Here is an 18,176-nt window from a genome sequence, read left to right on the forward strand (position 1 = left end):
TTTTTTATTGTTAAATTTTTTCCTTTGGTTGGGACTGCTCTGCTCTCCTGTTTCAGGCACAACATTGCAGATCCAGATAGTGCAGTGCTTGCCTTTGAATATAGAATGGGCTCCATAGGAACTTTAGACCTGAAAAAGGAAATTATATATATTTTTTTGAATTAAATGATGAAACAACCAGCAACTCCTCGATTGGGCTTTTGATTGGCAACAGCATCTTATAAATTTCAATTTTATTTGAGCTTCCTGTTCTTCACCAAGATGATATTGGCATGCACATTTAAATTCATCTAAGGCTTTAATTTTTTCCTTCCCTCTCCTCCTAGCTCTCTTATAGCTTACTATTTCGCTTAATCTATAGCTCATCATAAATTACATACTTAGTCTTACTTAGAATTTTCATATATTTAATGATATATTTTTTTTAAAAAAACTTCGTCGTTCCCTGAAGCATACCTGAATTGTCAAACCTATACATTCTACTTTGATTGACAAAAGCTTCATGCGTACATATCTCATTGCTCAATTAGCGAACAACTTATATCTTTGTTATCATTGGTGATGTCAGGAATGATGCAACTAAAAGTTGCTAACTCTTCTATTATTTTTTCTAATGTTATTATAACACTTAATTAATTTATTAAAATATTAAATTTATTTTATAAATTTTATTAGTATCGTGTTGATAAAAAAAAAATTCACTATTCTTTTTTTTTTAAGAAAAAGAAAATATACCTGTACTTTAAAAGGCTCGCTCGCATATTTTTTCCCCGGCCTAAGGCTTAAATCGTCGTTTCTACCTGACGCCAGTGGTGCCGGCCCCAAATCGAGCAAGGCTCCGCACTTCTGAACTCCTCCGTCCAGGCGGCCAGAGAGCCAGAGAGGGATGGGGGCGGAGTGCCATTACGAAGTAGCGCAGGCCGCCTACATAAAGGTGGTCCTCCACGCCCTCAAGCACCGCGCCTCCCCCGTCGGCGGCCTCCTCGTCGGCCGCCTTCCCGAAGACAACGCCTCCACCGTCCAGATCGCCGACGCCATCCCCCTTACACACTCCCAAATCGGCCTCCTACCTTCCCTCGAGCTCGCCCTCATCCAGGTTCCCATTTCCCCTCCCATCTCTCTCTCTCTCTCTGCCTATCTCTTCTGTTGTTTTCTACGGATTGGGGCTAAGTCTAGGGTTTTCTTTCTTATCGATAGGCAGAAGAACATTTCGGGGCTGAGGGGTTTTGTGTGGTGGGTTACTACCACGCCAACGAGAGGTACGATGACGCCGAGCTGGGAAACGCTGCCAAGAAGATCGGCGATCATATATTCCGATACTTTCCCCGGGCTGCGTTGCTTATGGTCGGACTTTCTCTTTTTCTTCATTCTCTCCATTCTTTATGAGTTTCAGGAATTCTTTGGTTTCATATATTTCATGTTGTTTATTGGTGTCTTGCTGGACCAGTTGGACGATAAGAGGCTGGAAGGGTTGCTGAAGGGGAAAGGACGGGATCTTGTAGTGCAGGTAATGGTAGTCCTCCTGTTGTTCTTTCATTGTGATCTTTCTTATTTGAATCGAAATTTTGAAGATTCTATTGTAGAGGTGGGAACGGGATTCTGGATTGGATCACTTTTATTTCTTCCCTAGAAAATATTCCTAGAAGCTTCTGTGCATAGGATAGGAGCATGGTCAGTCTTGGAGGAAATCAAGGTTGACTTCTATATGGATGCTATTTACCCTGGCAAAGCAAGAACTCTTTCAAGCCTTTAATTATAGTTTGTTTGACCTAATTTTCGGATCTTTAAGAAAAAGAATTAAACATGAACAACAAGAAAAGGGGAAAGGCGAATAAATTGAAGGTTTTCATCAAATTTCTGTAGAAAGTAGCTGTGTACATTGTAGATTTGTAAAACTTACGAAGAGTAGTACTGGAATTAAAACAACTCGATCTTCTGATAACCCATAAGACACATCAACAAGTAACTTAACCTAGAGATTATTGGAACTATTACTTGTATTTTTTGGTTTTTACATTTTAATCATTATCCAAGATTTATCTGTTTCTGATTTTAGATCATTTTTAATTTTCCTTCAAACGGACATATCCATTCAGGTACTAATTTCTCTCTTGGGTGTCTGTAAAAAGATATTATCTTTTGGGTTGTTTTGTTCTTTGTCTCAAAAGACACATCCTTTAGTTTGGTAGTTTCACTGCTTGCATCCAAGGGTCACCCTTATTAATGATGGGATGCATCCAGACCTATTGTTCACATAAATTTGATGGACGATGCAACTCTTACCCTTTAACATCCACTCAGACATCAAATGTTTATAAATGGGGCATGGTTTGTTTGCTCCTGTACATCCTAAGAACAACAAGAGAGTTTGATGGAGGTTGCCTTTGGTTGAGTTATTAATCATATATAATTCTTTTGAAAGGAAGAGATTTCTCGAATTGCTCTTACTTTCATCCCCAGCTTTCAAAGTTCTTTTGTCCTTTCCCTTTGTATTTGAGCTGAAGGATTGATTCACATTCACCCTTCAGCTATCTTATTGGATGCATCTTAAGGTGGGCAAAGTTTTTTGTTGATTCTTGGATGTGTCTTATATTGATTGGGTCTGCCTTTTGATGTAACTATCTAATTGAAGGGCATGTCTTGTTGGAAAAATAACATAACAAACTGAGAGATGTTCCTCTTTTGGAGACACCCAAGAGAGTAATATACTATGTCAACAAACATGTTCATCCAAAAGAGAACAAAAGGGAATTAAAACATAAAGAAACCAATTTTGAATCAATATTTAAACATAGAATCAGAAAAATAATCTCCAATAATTCTCAAATGATTCAAGATATAAACCAAATAAAAGTTACACATTTGGACAAATAATTCTATGAATTGACTGAAATTATTGGTTTTAAGTATCATTTTCTCGTAGTAAGAACCGTCTATAAGAAATCATGGTGAAGTCTTTTGTGCAGAATTCACAAATTTTACACATAACACAAGCTGTTGCAAATACATTCTGTGTATTACATTACAACTTGCTAAAGTACCTTGTTTTCCTAAATGCTCTATAGATGCCGAACCTAATAAGTTGGAGCGTCACTAGAATTAGTCGGTTGGTTAGGTCCTGGGAACCTGGCTCAATTAAGCTGGTTCACGTTGACTTTTAAACCAATTACTTGTTTGTTACCCAACTCAAACTTTGGTTCATGTCTAGGTTTAAGTTGATCCACCTTAATTATAATTTGATGAGACCCTTATATACATACACACATACACATAATTAAAAGTGTTCTTAAACCATTGGATTGTGTGGTCTGATCTAATGGTTGAGGGTTGTTTTGGTATAATAGTAGAGAGTGGAGATTGTACTAACTTAAATCATCGTTCTTGTCCTCTCTTATTGCTCTATTTGGATATAATGAAGAGAAGATAGGAGAAGAGAAAAGGGAAGAGAGAAGAGAAGAAAATAATTTGCTCTCTTGTTTGGGTGTATTGGAGAGAAATGAAAAGAAATTTATTTGGACCATCTAGTGCAGAGGGGGGGAGGGGGAGAAATAAAAAGAGATTTGTTTCTTCCCTCCAAATCTCTTCACTTTTGGGGAGATAATTTTTTCTCTCCATTTCTTTTCTTCTCTCAACCTCTTCCCTTATTTTCCTAACCAAATGAGAGAAACTCAATTTCTCTCTTTACTTTTTCTTCTCTCCATTTCTCTCAATCCAAACAGGATGTTAATTCTCACTAGGTGGAATCCTAGCCCCATTCACATGCCTTATCGATCTCCACCAGCACTTGGTCATCAAGCATCAATATTCACAGGCCATCTTGTTGGTCCTCTCCCTCCCTTATTACCTTTCTCCTTAGTCCTCTCTTAGGCCCTCTCTCGTGTCTTTCTTCTTTTTTTCTCCCTATTTCCCCCCTTGTAGATCTTGCCCCTATCATCATTGCTCCATGCTTTCACCCTCCTTGCCAACTTGCCACGATGACCAGAATTTAACTGTAGTAGCCCAACCAAAGACTCATCGAAACTCTTTGATCCCTCCACTGCTAGCTGCCACTTGACCTCTTTGCCCCTTGCTGCTTGTCCCAGTACTCTCTTCCATCCTGGCTAGCCATTACCACCAAAGCAGTGCCAACCCTAATGTGTTTTCCTTCCCAAAACTAAACCTGTTTGCTATTTGGTGAGCTGAGTTTGGTGCTTGATATAGGCTGAGTCAGCTTTCAAAAATCTAGGTTGGCCCAAACTCTGACTAGATTTGAACTGACTTGTTTACGACCCTAAGCCTCACATCCACAAGTCTATTACGGGTATTTTGTAATGACATGGATGCTACTTAATTGGATGTGGACCTAAAGCACTACCACCATAAGAGGTATTGAGGGGGTAATTTACTTGTAGTGTTTTCTGAATTTCTTCAACAACCCAAGAATTAGTAGCAGCTGAGACAGCCCTATGATCTGTAACAAGTTTGGGTAGCCATTAGTCGGTAATCATGTATGGGCTTTAATCTCTTCTTCTTGATAGTTTTACAATTTTGTGTTGCGCAAACCTTTTTGCAAGATCTAATATTTGTAAAAGTAAAACCAACATATAAAATAAAGATATGAGAATAATTAAATTTTGTAGGTAGCATCAGTTTACTATTTTTCACAACATTGTTACATCATATGATAATTGGGATAGCATGGAATAACACCGACATTTAAAGAAACATGAGTGGCTTGATTGGCGACCAAGTTTGCCATCCATAGATAAACTGCCTAGCAACCCTTATTACTCTTCGTTAGGGCCTTGCTAAGAAGAAGTTGGTGATATCAGCTCACTCGGATTTCTATTTTTAACAATACCAAAATTCACTTTGAAGGTGATTTCCACTATCCCTAGAAAAATGATGGCAGGTGATCCACAGGCTTATCCGCTCATCTGACCTACTCTAACTCGCCAGTGTGGCCTCATTGAGACTCGATTGGCAATTATTGCATGATGTGGGGTGTTCTAGCATCCAAAGAAGGCTGAAAATGTAACCATATGCGTTTAATATTTCGATGACATGTTATAATATTTAAAATTAAGAAAAATGTTCTTTAAATAAGTAATAATTATATGCATTATACAGCTTCATGCATTTTGTATTGTAAACTAATATTGTAACTGCTTAGAATATTACAATAACAAATTAACTTGGAATTACAAAGGGATATGTATAAGTATGTTTGAGGTATTATACATGTACTGTTCATACTATGAGAAGTTGAGAGATTATGGAATACCTTGAATTTTTAACCTTTTTTCTATCTAAAATGATGACTTGTTTGGTCATTGGCATTTCAATTTGTATATTAGGTTCTCAAATTCCCAATCAAGGAAAAGGTACGAGTTCCTTGATTAGAAATAAAAGACTATTGAGATGGGCTGGTGAAAGTTAAAAAAAGGAAAGCAGAGCACTACCATGTATTGCTACATACTGTTATATAGATGCATATTGAAACGATATAAGTTGATTATGCGAATCTTTTGAAACACAAATTTTAAGTTAATAGGGCTATTGGTTGATGGTGTGCTAGGTTGATCAGGTCAATCAAAAGGATTGTGGTCGATCAGATAAATATGGGTTCAGCACCTTCGCAACAAAGACTTAAAATTTCTAGTGCAAGCAGAGACTAAGCAAACTAGGAAATAAAAAAAATTGAACAGATATGAACTGAGAAACCTGATTGGTGTAATTTAATTGACAAGTACACTGTTTTAATGAAAATGGAAATTGATTAAGTACACCATCGATCCATGGAGACTCCAGGCAGGTTATAACTTATTGTCGAAGGCAAGATTCCTGCTTCTAAGGCATGCAGGACAATTTAGCTGTAGTCTTGTGAGTGCATGCTGTGCTATAGTTTTGGTCTACAGGTGCCAAGCAGTTTGACATCAGTTTAAACAGGTGACAAGCGACCTGCCGCTAGTTTGGCCAAGGTTCTAGTTTCCCATAGGGTTTTCGAATAAAGGAATGCACGTATAGCGAGGGGTTCTTGGACCATGGATAAGGGTATCATAGACTATGACACTTGGCCATCCTAGGGCAGCACGAAAAATTAGGTATCTACATCTAGTTCTCTCTCTCTCTCTCTCTCTCTCTCTATATATATATATATATATATATATATATATATATATATATATATATAGACACACTAAGGTTTGCCATACTGGTTGGTACCGTACCATACCGGGCATATAGTACTGTACCGCTACGCAGTCTCGTACCATACCGATATTTGGTATGCCTCGCTGTCTTGTACAATATTGCATACCGATACTATAATAGGATGGTACCGGTATGGGGTCCGGTACCGAGATGGTGAACCTTGATACATGTATGTGTTATATAAAAATTCCATACATACACATGTAGATCTAGTGTGATTGTATTAGCTTTCCTGTGAGCTGATATTTGATATTCTTGTGTAGCATTTGCATGCATCATCATCTTTTGCATCTTGTTTGAAGCCTATTCTGCCTATTAGGGGACTTTCAGATTGGATCAACACAAATGGTTTTTTCTATTGGAAGCATAGGGAAAGCCAATTATTAATGCTCAAGGAACAGTTCATAGAGTGAAGATTTGGATGGTTTTATTTTAATTGCTGGATACACTTCTAATGACATGCAAATTGGTAGACTCTTTATCCTGATTATTGTGTTTCAATACTGTTGCTTGAGGTTCTATCCCCATTGACCTCTTCTTTGAATTCGGTATTATGGTACTTGAAAGGTTTTGTCTTTTTTTTGAGGTTGCGGATGTGCCAGTTTGTTTTGCTTTCTACTTGTATTACCTTAGATTTCAGTCGGTACATGATTTCTTCAGCAATTGTATCTCTCCAGGAAATTTCAAAAGATCATAATTAATAAGTCAAGACAAGAATTCCTGTTAGCAAAACTGAAACATATGCCACTAATTTGAGATGGTGCAGAGGCATAGGATTCTGGTTTCACTCCATTGTTGGATCTTGTTATCTGTGGTTAGCCATTGTTTTTAGTTTTGGCTCATTATTTCATGTAAATATATGGTTTATGATACATAGCTTATTTGCAGTAAGTGCCTTTCTACTCTCTCATCTTGCTTCTCGACTATTGTGCAGCTGTACACAAGGGATTCGTCAAAAAGCTGGCACCAAGCTGGATCAGATGGAAGTAGTCAGATGACCATAAAAGAGCCATCAGCCAATGTATTGTTGTTGGATTATATTTCTTCTGAGAAATGGCAAGACATAGTTGATTTTGACGACCATCTTGATGACATTAGCAAGTAAGCTCTGACTATGATATAATATCTTTTACTATTTTCCTCATTCATTCTGTACATGTTGCTACAAGTGCATATCCCAGATTCGCATATATCTTTAATCAATATATGTTTTTACAGGGACTGGTTGAACCCTGATCTCTTCAAGTAATTGGTTCAGTGTTTGCTGGTAACTTCATCGTTGGACTTACTAGTCAATATCTGATATTTTGCTGAACCAATTTGCTTGAACTGGAATCCTGAAATCGTTCAAAATGTTTGGCTGCCGTACCAGCCATGGGAAAGTGGAGTACTTCGGTTGGAACAAGTAACTTTTGATCACATTTAAAATCTAGCAGAAGAGAAATTTCTATATTGTCTTTTAAGTGAACGGATAGTTTGCAGTTGCTCTCTCTCCTCTCTCTTTTTTTTCCCTTGGCTTAACTTGTGTCAGGCAAGGATTTGCAATTTTATATACGTTTGCAGCCTTGCGTATGTAATCTGTCTGGTTCCAGTTATTTCCAGTTTAATATAGATGCTGAGGATATTGTCGGCCTTATGCCTTCATTAGAAATTTTTATGATCTTTAAGGTTCTAATACTTTGATTGTTGTTTTCCTAATGTGGCTTGCAGTCGGTTGAAGGTTATTAGCTATTATTTGCCGTTGCATCAATATTAAAAGCATTTCCCTTTGGGCCTCCATGTCAGTGGTTTTGGTGCAATATGTTCTTGGATGGCGAGGGAGGAGGGGGAGGGAGAGTAGGTATGGAAAATGGCGCGGGCGGCGTTGATCTCGTGGATGGTGAGGGGGTCGAGGGGGTGGCGGGGGACGTCGGACTCGTGGTCTCGGGTGGTGGTAGCGGAGTGGGAGGAGTTCTGGATCAAGTCGGGGCTGGACTTGGGTTGGATGCGGTTCTTAGAGTTGCACCGAGGCGAATAGCGCGTGCAGTCGAGGAAGTCGGCCTTGTCGGTGGTGGGGTAGCGCACGTGAACCCAGGAGCGGGAGAAGAGCAAGCAAAAGGAGGAAGGGGCCGATGGTGAGGAAGAGGAAGAGGAAGCGGAGGAGAGAGGTGGTTTCCATCTTTCTGCTCTCGAGTGCTTGTGATGGTGGCGATGGCGGGTAGGTTTAATAAGTGATTGATCTGTTGAGGTTTATGAAGCACCCCGATCTTCTCCGCCCCCCGTTCCTCCTTATTAATTCCCTTCTTTGTCTTCTCCTTGCGTCGTCTTCTCTTCTTCCGAAAACGCGAGCCCTCTCCCTCCTTTCTTTCCTCCTCGCTTTCCTTTCTTCTCTCCTCTCATTCCTTTTCTTCCTTGACAACCGGACCGGTCGAGCCAGCTTCCCTCCTTCCTTCTCTCTTCCTTCCCTTCTTTCCTTCTTCTCCCCTGCCAACCAGGCCAGCAGGCCGCGTGATGCGCTCTTCTTCTTTTTTCCTTATTCCGGCTCTCCTCACGGGCGCCATCCTTCCTTTTCTTTTTCTAGAGTATATGACCTGGTGATAATTCAATAGACGGACTTGGTAAATACGTTCGTGAGATATTTTTCAGAACATCTTGTCATAAATATTATATTGGCATTTCAAATAAAGATATGGTGACGATCCAGACCCGGGTTTGATTCCCAGCTTTCCATCCTTTATTGGCTCAGAAAAAGAGAGATGGTGGGTCACCTTTTCATCAGATCCACATCCGTTTGAACCTAAACTAATAAGGGTTAACAAAGCAATCATTATTCCTATTTGAGCCTAAGGATCTAATTTACTCAAGTGCCCCTCAATTTAGCCTTGCTTAAATGCAACCTAAGCTAGCCTAAAGGTCTGCTGCTGGATTTGATTAGACAAAAATTAATCCAAAACAGTCCAGTAGTATAAGAGAAGGAATAGCATGTGTATATATTTTATTCTTTCATGGAAACCTCAGTCTTGGTTGGGGACGGTTTTTTTTTTTTTTTAAAAAAGAACTCTGTATAGGGATGCGATATCCAAATTTTGCCACGCCTACAGTTTGCCTTCGATGTCTTTATCCAATCCAAATAGTTGATTGTGTTGGGTTTGGTCTTCTTGGATTGAAATGTGGACTATATTGTGGGAGATTCATCCAGTTTTCACTTTTCAGCCGCAAGGCCACGTTCTCCTCGGCTCCATCTGACCTAGGCTGCACTACTGTCCTCCACCCGTTGCTCGAGCCTGCATCAATTACTGTGCAATAAGACCAGGGTTGAAGCCCGCCCGAGCCTGCGGGCCTTACCGGTGTGCCCGCCACTGTTCGACGGATTGTCTGAGTGGACGGAGGGGAGGAGGGGGAGGAAACTTTTGATCTTTTGAGTGGTGAGGGGTTCTCGATGGCGTGGTGGTGGGTCTCAGCTTCGTTATATTGGGCGACGGATCGGGCGAACGGCGCAGGTTGGCGGGAGGCGGACAAGTCTGAAGAGCGTTTGGATTGCATCCGGTCCTTCGAGATGCAACGGAATCGGTCGTACTGTAGGTTTTCCCAAAATTTCTGGCTACATCATTATCATAACGAAGGTAAATTTGGGTCGGAATACGAAGTTTTGGGAGCACGAGCCGTCCATCCACCTTCACAGAAATATTCATATCTCGTCCTTGACGTCCGCGCTTTAGATCCCATTTTTCCTTTCTCAACGTAATTAAGAATCAAATCTCGAAACTTTGCAACAAGACGAAATATATAAAAAACGCAGACCCGAGAGACTGGAAAACAGCTCAAAAACTTTGAACGAGGGTAGAAGATGACCCATTAGAAGGTTCCAGGAATCAAGCCGGTCGGCTCATGTGACCACTCCCACCAGTTCCGCTGGCCACCGAAGTTTCAATGCTGATTTAGATCTCCCTCTAGATATTTAAATAAGCAAATTACATCAGGCACAAATATTTCTCTATTCTTCTCTTCTCCTTGGCCACCCCAATACCCTGCCTTCACACCGTTCGGTCCCTCCCGTTCTCCCTCTCGCTGCAACCTCCGGGGTGGAGTTCTTGCAGTGAACCGATGAGCCGTGTCTGATAGATCATATCATGATTCACTCCCTTCGGAGGAGACAAGGGGTGGTGTCGTGCTCGTGGGTCATTGTGGTGTTTCTTATGCAACTGGTCTTCCTTCACTCTACCATGCTCGCGGAGGACGCTCGTGCTTCTGCCTTCTTGGACTTGGCTCCCCTTTCAGCTGCTCCGAGCGGACCGGTTATGTACGACAGCCGTGACAACCACGAGAACGAAGATGACTTGGTCGGAGCGGATAAGAGGGAGGTCCCTACCGGCGCAAATCCCCTTCACAATAGATGAATATGCTTTCTGCAAGTCTACCCCTTACTCCCATGTATGTTATATTGCCTTCTTTAACTTGCTGCCATAGATCGAGATAAAAGAGGAGAGTTGGCTGTAATGCATACCAGGAGAGGTATCTTTGAGAGAAAGGTGACACCAAGGTTGGTGAAGACTGAGGGAGATCAACAGTAGCTGAATCTTTTAAATGGGATTCTTCACCTCTTCTATGTGGACTCCTGCTTTTTCTTCTGGCTAGATGGTGCCTTCTAGCTTTGTTACCATCTACGAGTCATTTGTTGAATGTGGTTTCCGTTTCTCCTTTCGCTTTTCTTCATTTTTCTTGGGCGAAGAAGTATGAGAAAAATAAAAAAAAAGCTTCATTTCTTTGTTTTTCGTGCATTTCTCTTCTGCAATACTCGATGCCATTAGCTTGAAATTTGGCTAGATGAAAATAAGTTTGGTCGGTTTTAAGTATTGACACTGGCGCTTGGTAAGCGAATCTGCCTGAATTCTACGAGTCGACATCCGGTTTGGCAAGGGAAGGGACTCTTTAAGTGAGAACGAACTTATCTAAGTTATCAACGCAATATTATTCCGTCTTTATTTGCCTTCTCTCCCTACTTTCTCAGCAACTGAGAGAGAGAATCATACGGTAACTAGACGCGGTTATTCTCCATTTACCGTGCATGGCATTTGAAATCCTCAGACTGACCATTAAGGATTTAAAGAGTCTATGGCAATAGAAAGGATGGCGTAGCCTACTCGAATTTCATCAAGCTTATGAAATCATATTACAGAAATTATTCGAAAATCGACAAAATATTTGGCAGCATTTTCACTTATAAATGTCATGCATCTAAGCTTACATGACTGGTTCTTGCAAGGTCGGTCAGACGAGAAATGCATGCTTAATTTGACACCCGGCCTTCATAGTAAAGTGGTGCCTCTCGAGTCTCGAAACAAGAAGTATAGAGAGAATTTGAGCCATCCGGTTTATCAAAAAACAAGAAGTTAGAAGATATGGATGCCATGGATCCTGTAGTTCTATAGTTTTTATATCTGAACCATCCAATTTTATAGCCACACTAACGTCTTCCATGTTGAGCTCAGAAAACTGCAGTTTGGTGCGGGAAGAAATGGAAATTTGATACAAATTAAAGTCGTTTCCATACTGGCTTATTTGCGGGATTGCAAGCACCAACCTTGCTTATTTACGCATAAATTTGAATACTATTTTATATTAAAAAAATTGGACATTTTGACATCGGCCTAAATTGATCTTCTTGATCTTAGTCTTAACCAAATTGAATAACAACGATGAAAATCGATTCGTGCTAATAAAGACCAATAGTTATGGTGACACCACAGTTAATGCATGATCGGCATGATTGTCCTCACATATTGCTTGCATGGGAGGGTTATCACGTTATAAACGCGATGCTGACCGTTACCATACAATGAAGGCACAATGCACTAAATCAGATAACAGATCCGTATTGTATCCTTTATAAAGGAGCAGCTCTGGGATCCTCAGAGAGATTCTTGCTTTATTATTTTGCTTAAGCAATAGAGGATCTTTTGCTAGAAATCTTTCGACAAGTAGACTTCTTGCAGGTTGGCCTCAGCGGTCATCAATTTTTTCTTTTCTCAATATCATTCGATCTAACTTCTTTCCGATTCTTATTGATCTTAGAATGGGCCGAATTGCATCTCGGGACTCGGTTCAAAATTTAATGGCAACAATAGCAGTTTTTTTTTTTTTCCTTGGAAGTATTTCGTAGTGTAGATAATAAAGGCATAGGTGCGAAGCAATCCAGCAAATCCCCACTAAAGGTGGTCGCATCCTCAGGATCCATCATCCATGTGAATTATACTAATATTCATGGACTGGTCCCCTCCATGCATAAATGAATGGCATGGAAACCCGGACCCGTTTACTTCGTGCAAACGTTTCCCGAAGCTCTAAAGATTCCAGACTCCCAAATGTCAAATGCCGAGGAGCAATCCTGTGCTATATTTATTCTTTAAGATAGTCCTTACGGTTGCCATTAATGACATTAATGATCACGGGATTATAACTAATGGGTCGTGATACTGGATGAGCTCATTTAGAGATTACATGACAGTAAATTAATTGTATACTTGACATTAATGATCACGGGATTACATTTAATGGGTCGTGATACTGGATGAGCTCATTTAGAGATCACATGATGGTAAATTAATTGTATACTTACAGTGTCCTCCATGCAAGATGGGTCCCCTTTCTTTTTTCTTAGAAAAGAACATCTTGTCCTCTTGAAGTTTATATAAACAATGCAATTAAAAATGATTCTATCAGCATTATTCATACTCATATCCGGCTTTACTTAACAAATGTAGATATAAATAAATTTATTAATTGAATATTAAATATTAAATATTTGTTTAAAAAATAGATGCAAATATAAATCAAATATTGATAGTGCTGATATAATAAAATAATTAAAATTTAAGAATTACTAAATCAAAGATAATACTATATGAGATATGTTAGTGTTGCTATTTTTTTTTCTTAAAATTCATGAGAGCTTTATAAGACTAAATAAAATTATAAATAAAATTTAATACTTGGACACATATCAGATAGTTAGATATTCATATGCATTTCCAACTTATCTAAATAGATGTAGATATGCATAAGGATATTAGTTGAATGCTTAAATTTGTATCCATATCAATATCAATTTGAATATATAAATAGCTCCATGCTGTGTTGCCGTGTCCATATTATCCCTGATGAATCATGCCATGATAAATCCTATGCACAACTGAATATTAAGAAAGACCAAACATTTCCAAATAGCAGATCTCAAAAAATAGGAATAATAGATTCCTTCTAAAAGACAAATCTAAGTCATATGAACCAACCTGTTTTTATTTTTATTTTTTATTTTTTGGTGATTTGGGTCTACTAATATAGTAACATCCTGCCATAATGAACTAGCTAGGAACTCTACAATTAGGTGTAGATTTCTTCTAAAACACAATTTCGAGCACTAAGTCTGGTTGAGTAATATTCTGACAATAAATCTGATATGGAGGCAGTTGAACAATACATCGTGCAGACGTCGTCAATCTTTTTTCATAAGATTTCAGCTGAATTTATTGACTCTAGCACCAGAGATCATGAAGCATGACCATCAGCGTACCTTCGTAGCAGCTATAGAGCATAGCGTTTCAAACACTTGACCCTGCTTTCGACTGTCAAAACTATTTGGAGGTCAACGCGGGGGGGTTTGCACTCATGAGCACGAAGCAGGATCAAAGTCACTACTAGACGCAGTCCAATTCCACATCAGCTCTTTTTCGTTGATGGAATACGTCGGTCCTTAGATGTTGATTTGAGCACACAAAACTTCTATTGCATCATCATCTAGTTTGAAGATCATCAAAATTCACCATCTTAGTACCAAACCCTGTACAATATAGTATAATATAAATTATTTTAGCATACTGAATGTCGGTATGCCATTCATACTGGATACCGGTACTAAATAAATATGGTACGGTACACATCAGATCATTTGATTTGAGCCAATATGGTATACTATGGAGGTCATATATGCATCAATGGTGCCTATATTGGCCAAGGCTACATGTGACTCTGCAAATTATTTAGTCTCAAAGGATTTGAAGTAGGAATTTGTTTGATCTTTCAGAGGCTCTCTTAGTACTGAATGCTTCAATGTTGTCCTTTTCTACAGGAGCATGCTTAGGAGGACTTTGGCCCACTGGATGAATGGTACCTGCTTACTCATGAATGCTTGCACTTGGGGGTCCATGTTCGAACCTGGATGGTGGCAGTCCCCTCGTACAATTAAGAAAGGAAAAGGGTTAAGGAGCTAAGCTGCAGATTTTCTCGCTTTGTTTCTTAAATCTTGTACCACGGTTTTTAGCTTAGCCGATCCCGGACCCATGTCTTCTTGAAACTCTAAAACGAGGTTGCATTGCGTAATAGGGAGCTTAATTCCCCTAAGCAAGCTGCTACTACCATGGAAGGGAAATGATATGCTATATTTCATTGTTCCCATGAGCTTGCCTAAGGTGGTTTTAGAAGTGAGGCTATTCTTGAACATGAGTCAAGGAATGCACATGATATCGTGGCATGCTATATCCATTGGCGCTAGAGGAAGGGCCTACAGTTTCGTACTTAAGAAAAGAGAGAAACCGAAGTACTTTGCAATCCATCATGAAGTCTCGGAGGAGTTGAGGTGCATCCCATGCATCATAGTGACGAGCTCGGCCTGAATCTCATGCCTCCTTGCAGAGCCTGTCACATGCTCCACCACAATAGCTGGCCGCACCCGTTACTCTCAAGCAATTCAATATACTTGTACAACAAGTGCAGGCTTTAACAACCGTAATTCGAGATCTACAATAAACGGCTGCAAACTAGGGACGATCCGAAGAGCCCAATCCTGCTCGACATTCTCGACCACCGACACATCATGCATGATGACCAAGTCATCATCCCCGAAGCATTGGACGATCTCAGCAAAGCTGGCATACTCAACCAAGGAGTGTTGATCAAGAAGAGAGGCACCGCACGCCCAACCACCACTCAGACAAAGGACTCTCGAGCACTCTTTAGCATCTATTCTCTCTTCTTCTCCCACTGTTGCTTTAGATTTACATTAACTTAAGCATCATAGGCTCTCCTGCTGGAAACCTTTCGGCAAATAAACTTCCTTGCAGATCGTAATTGCTTTTCAAAGCCACGATGTCATCGGTCCATTGATGTCCTAAAGCTACATCCCAGCTCTTAGCCGATCCGCCTTCACCGTGGTATCGGCCGACCTCAGCTCAAATTCTAGCAGTAGCAATGTGCATGGACATACTAGAATTAGTTGGATGATTTTTGTAAGCTTGGTTCATGTCTGCTGCTGCCTCTATTAATATGTTCTCCGATAGAAACAGAGGGATTAAACATTTAGATCCTTTCTTCTCATGAATAAACCATTTCTATTAGGAAGTATCTATATTACCATCTAGTTGACAAACATGATTGAAGATCAATATTGTTGCTTTAATTTATGAAGTTGGACGAGCTCCTTTAATCAGGCATGTCATCTTGCGTCGTTGGTGACCTCTTAAGCCTCGCTGAGATTAATAGGACCGGCTGCCTGGTCCATTCCAAGTATAATTGAACTTCAGCTTTGTGGGTCCAATCCTCGCTCATTCCACAGGGTGGGTTGTTTGTTGGCCACCAACCTCTGAGCGTTATTTTGGCTGCAACCAAGGAAAATGATCATACTGGGGAAATTTCAACATTACGTACTTGCTCATTACGAACTGTCCGTATTAGCTACAATGTCCATGGATGAAGCGTGCAGACCTGGCATTTCGTTCCACAATTCCGGTCAAGAAAATGGTATCATTTTCTTCATTAAATTGGTGCGCACCATTCAGAAAAGTTCCGTTGAGAAAGTCTCGCTCTCTTTATCTTTAGTCGACTTTTTTTTTAAAAACTTTTATGGATATATTCATACACATATGATATAAATTATCGCTGTATCAAAAAAAAAAAAAGAGAAAAAGGTAAAAAAGGGACATCACTGGACCACCATTAATTAATTAGAAACCTGCAGCCCAAGACGCGTAACCGAGACGGCGAGGGACAGAAGTATTGGCCGGTAGCTGGGTCGTCTAAGTTCTCCTCTCTCAATATGTCACACAGGTGCATTTATGGCCTTCTCCCTGAGAGCATGCTTTACGTCTCAGCTAGGATATTGATACGCAGGTTTCGAACAGTCAAAAATATAATTTATCTCCTCCTTTTCTCCCACTATAAGAACTTATGTCCTAGATATCATCCTAACTATAGCATTAATATCCAAGTAAACTAGTATTATCCTATTATGGTTGAGGCTCAATCTTGTTGATACAAAAAACAATGATAAATGATCAATATCGAAAAATTCACAATATTAATCATGATTTGCAATATCTAAAATATCTTAAAATTGAAATTATATATCAAATTTTTGGATTCTCCTGCTTGTACATCCAGGTGTTCAGGAGCATATAATTTCAGTGATGCAGCAAAATGTATACATATTCCTCTAGCTAGTAATACCATTTCTTTATTAAAAAATAAAAACTCTAGGGAAAATTAAGGAAAATTTGGTGGAAATGTCATTCTCACATATTTGGTATTTTCATGGGGCCTTTATATTTATAGCCACCATACATATTAGGGGATGGTTTTGGCCATCCACATCACACCAAGATGAGAGATCCACATAATCACATTGAGCCGAGAAACCAAGATATCCATCCTCTACATCAAGCCAATGCTCTCAAAGTGGCTTGACAACAGGCTCGTCTGCCATATATCCCTAAAGCATCAATCTCGGCATCATACATTCACTTGTCCATGATCTAGTGACCCAAAACAAGCCATGAACGTGAGGTGTACTTGATGATCGCGATGAGAACGCCGAGGAGGAGGAAGTGGAGCCGGAAGATTGGTGGTGTGGCGAGTTCCATTGCGGGAGACTCTACTGCTATTCTTCTGCGTTATATACCGCTTGATGGATGGATCTCCCGTGCGGAGTGCTGAACCGTGGAATGAAGGAATTATTGCCTCTGCACCCATTTTAATTGTGCATGCAGCTAATCATAGCTGCTGTTTCTATAATAATATATTGAAATATATATTTGATGAATGGAGCCTATATAAATAAGCTGCTGTTATTAGCTGTCTACACGGTCAATCGATGCATGCAGGCAATAATTTCTGTGTGGAATGTGGCATCGACCATGCAGTCAACTAGATATGTGGCTGTTTGCTGCAGTCTAGAATTTGGTGGATTCCTTGGGCATTCAACCTGGACCAGGTCCACTTGTTCCGAGACCTGAACCACCTGGTAGGTCCCACAGTGATTTCCGCTGGGCTTCCTTCTAGGGCCCACCCTCCTTTCGTCTCGGGTTTCTCGCTATTCCGTTTTGGACTCCGGTTGTTTCTTTCGTGCCTAAGAAATAAGAATGATTGAAATTTTATTCCTTCCTTCCTGCAAGAGAAGATGAATTCTTCTTTCATGTGAGAGAAACAGCATTACCCTCCTAGTTTTAGAATTTCAATAAATACCAATAAGAATAGGGGAAGGATTCATCTTCGTTACTATTTATCTGCCTGCGTAGATCTTAAAGTAGCTGATGGATGTTCTGAGGTGAATCCAAAGATGCAGTCCCACTCTATGAAGGGATTCTCTTTTGGGAAATGCTAATAAACACATCTTAAGCAAGAAAGGTTTCTCTTTATATTCCAGTATAAAGGAGTGAGAGGAGATTTAGAATGCTGGTGATCCGATAAGATAAAGAATGGTTTATTTGGGGGCTCCCGTGTTTGGATGGGGAACCGCGTGACGTGAGGGGAATGCCGGATCCCATCCATGCTTTCCCCATCCTTAATTTGTTCCCTTGTTATGGCCGAGATCACCATGATGCATTTTATTTATATTAATATCTCGTTGCATAATTCTATTTTTTTAATATTTTAATAATTGATTACGTTTCTAAATTTTCTTCTCAAAAGTTCTTGAAATCTCTGTCGTACTCGCCAACCCCGTATATACCATATAG

At 39.8% G+C, this 18,176-nt stretch overlaps 2 protein-coding genes across 2 annotated transcripts; both read left to right on the forward strand.

Moving 5' to 3' along the window:
- The first annotated feature begins 786 nt into the window (after nucleotides 1-786).
- LOC120107528 (ER membrane protein complex subunit 8/9 homolog) lies at nucleotides 787-7,869 on the forward strand. Its single transcript, XM_039120829.1, has 5 exons — nucleotides 787-1,096; nucleotides 1,198-1,344; nucleotides 1,448-1,507; nucleotides 7,127-7,293; nucleotides 7,411-7,869. The coding sequence occupies exons 1-5, from the start codon at nucleotides 887-889 to the stop codon at nucleotides 7,439-7,441; spliced, it is 615 nt and encodes a 204-aa protein (XP_038976757.1). The 5' UTR covers nucleotides 787-886; the 3' UTR covers nucleotides 7,442-7,869.
- Nucleotides 7,870-9,411: 1,542 nt separating this feature from the next.
- LOC108511172 lies at nucleotides 9,412-10,940 on the forward strand. Its single transcript, XM_026803324.2, has one exon. It carries the CDS (start codon nucleotides 10,302-10,304, stop codon nucleotides 10,566-10,568), a length of 267 nt encoding a protein of 88 aa, XP_026659125.1. The 5' UTR covers nucleotides 9,412-10,301; the 3' UTR covers nucleotides 10,569-10,940.
- Nucleotides 10,941-18,176: the final 7,236 nt, after the last annotated feature.

This window comes from Phoenix dactylifera, unplaced genomic scaffold, assembly GCF_009389715.1.
Source record: "Phoenix dactylifera cultivar Barhee BC4 unplaced genomic scaffold, palm_55x_up_171113_PBpolish2nd_filt_p 000893F, whole genome shotgun sequence".
In the NCBI taxonomy this organism is placed as follows: Eukaryota; Viridiplantae; Streptophyta; class Magnoliopsida; order Arecales; family Arecaceae; genus Phoenix; species Phoenix dactylifera.

What these genes read in the sequence shown, in the direction of transcription:
- LOC120107528 (XM_039120829.1), top strand. Translation starts at nt 887, where the DNA reads ATGGGGGCGGAGTGCCATTACGAAGTAGCGCAGGCCGCCTACATAAAG. An exon ending in CCCGGGCTGCGTTGCTTATG is followed by an intron (nt 1,345 to 1,447) that starts GTCGGACTTTCT and finishes TTGCTGGACCAG; the next exon opens with TTGGACGATAAGAGGCTGGA. An exon ending in CATCTTGATGACATTAGCAA is followed by an intron (nt 7,294 to 7,410) that starts GTAAGCTCTGAC and finishes ATGTTTTTACAG; the next exon opens with GGACTGGTTGAACCCTGATC.
- LOC108511172 (XM_026803324.2), top strand. Translation starts at nt 10,302, where the DNA reads ATGATTCACTCCCTTCGGAGGAGACAAGGGGTGGTGTCGTGCTCGTGG.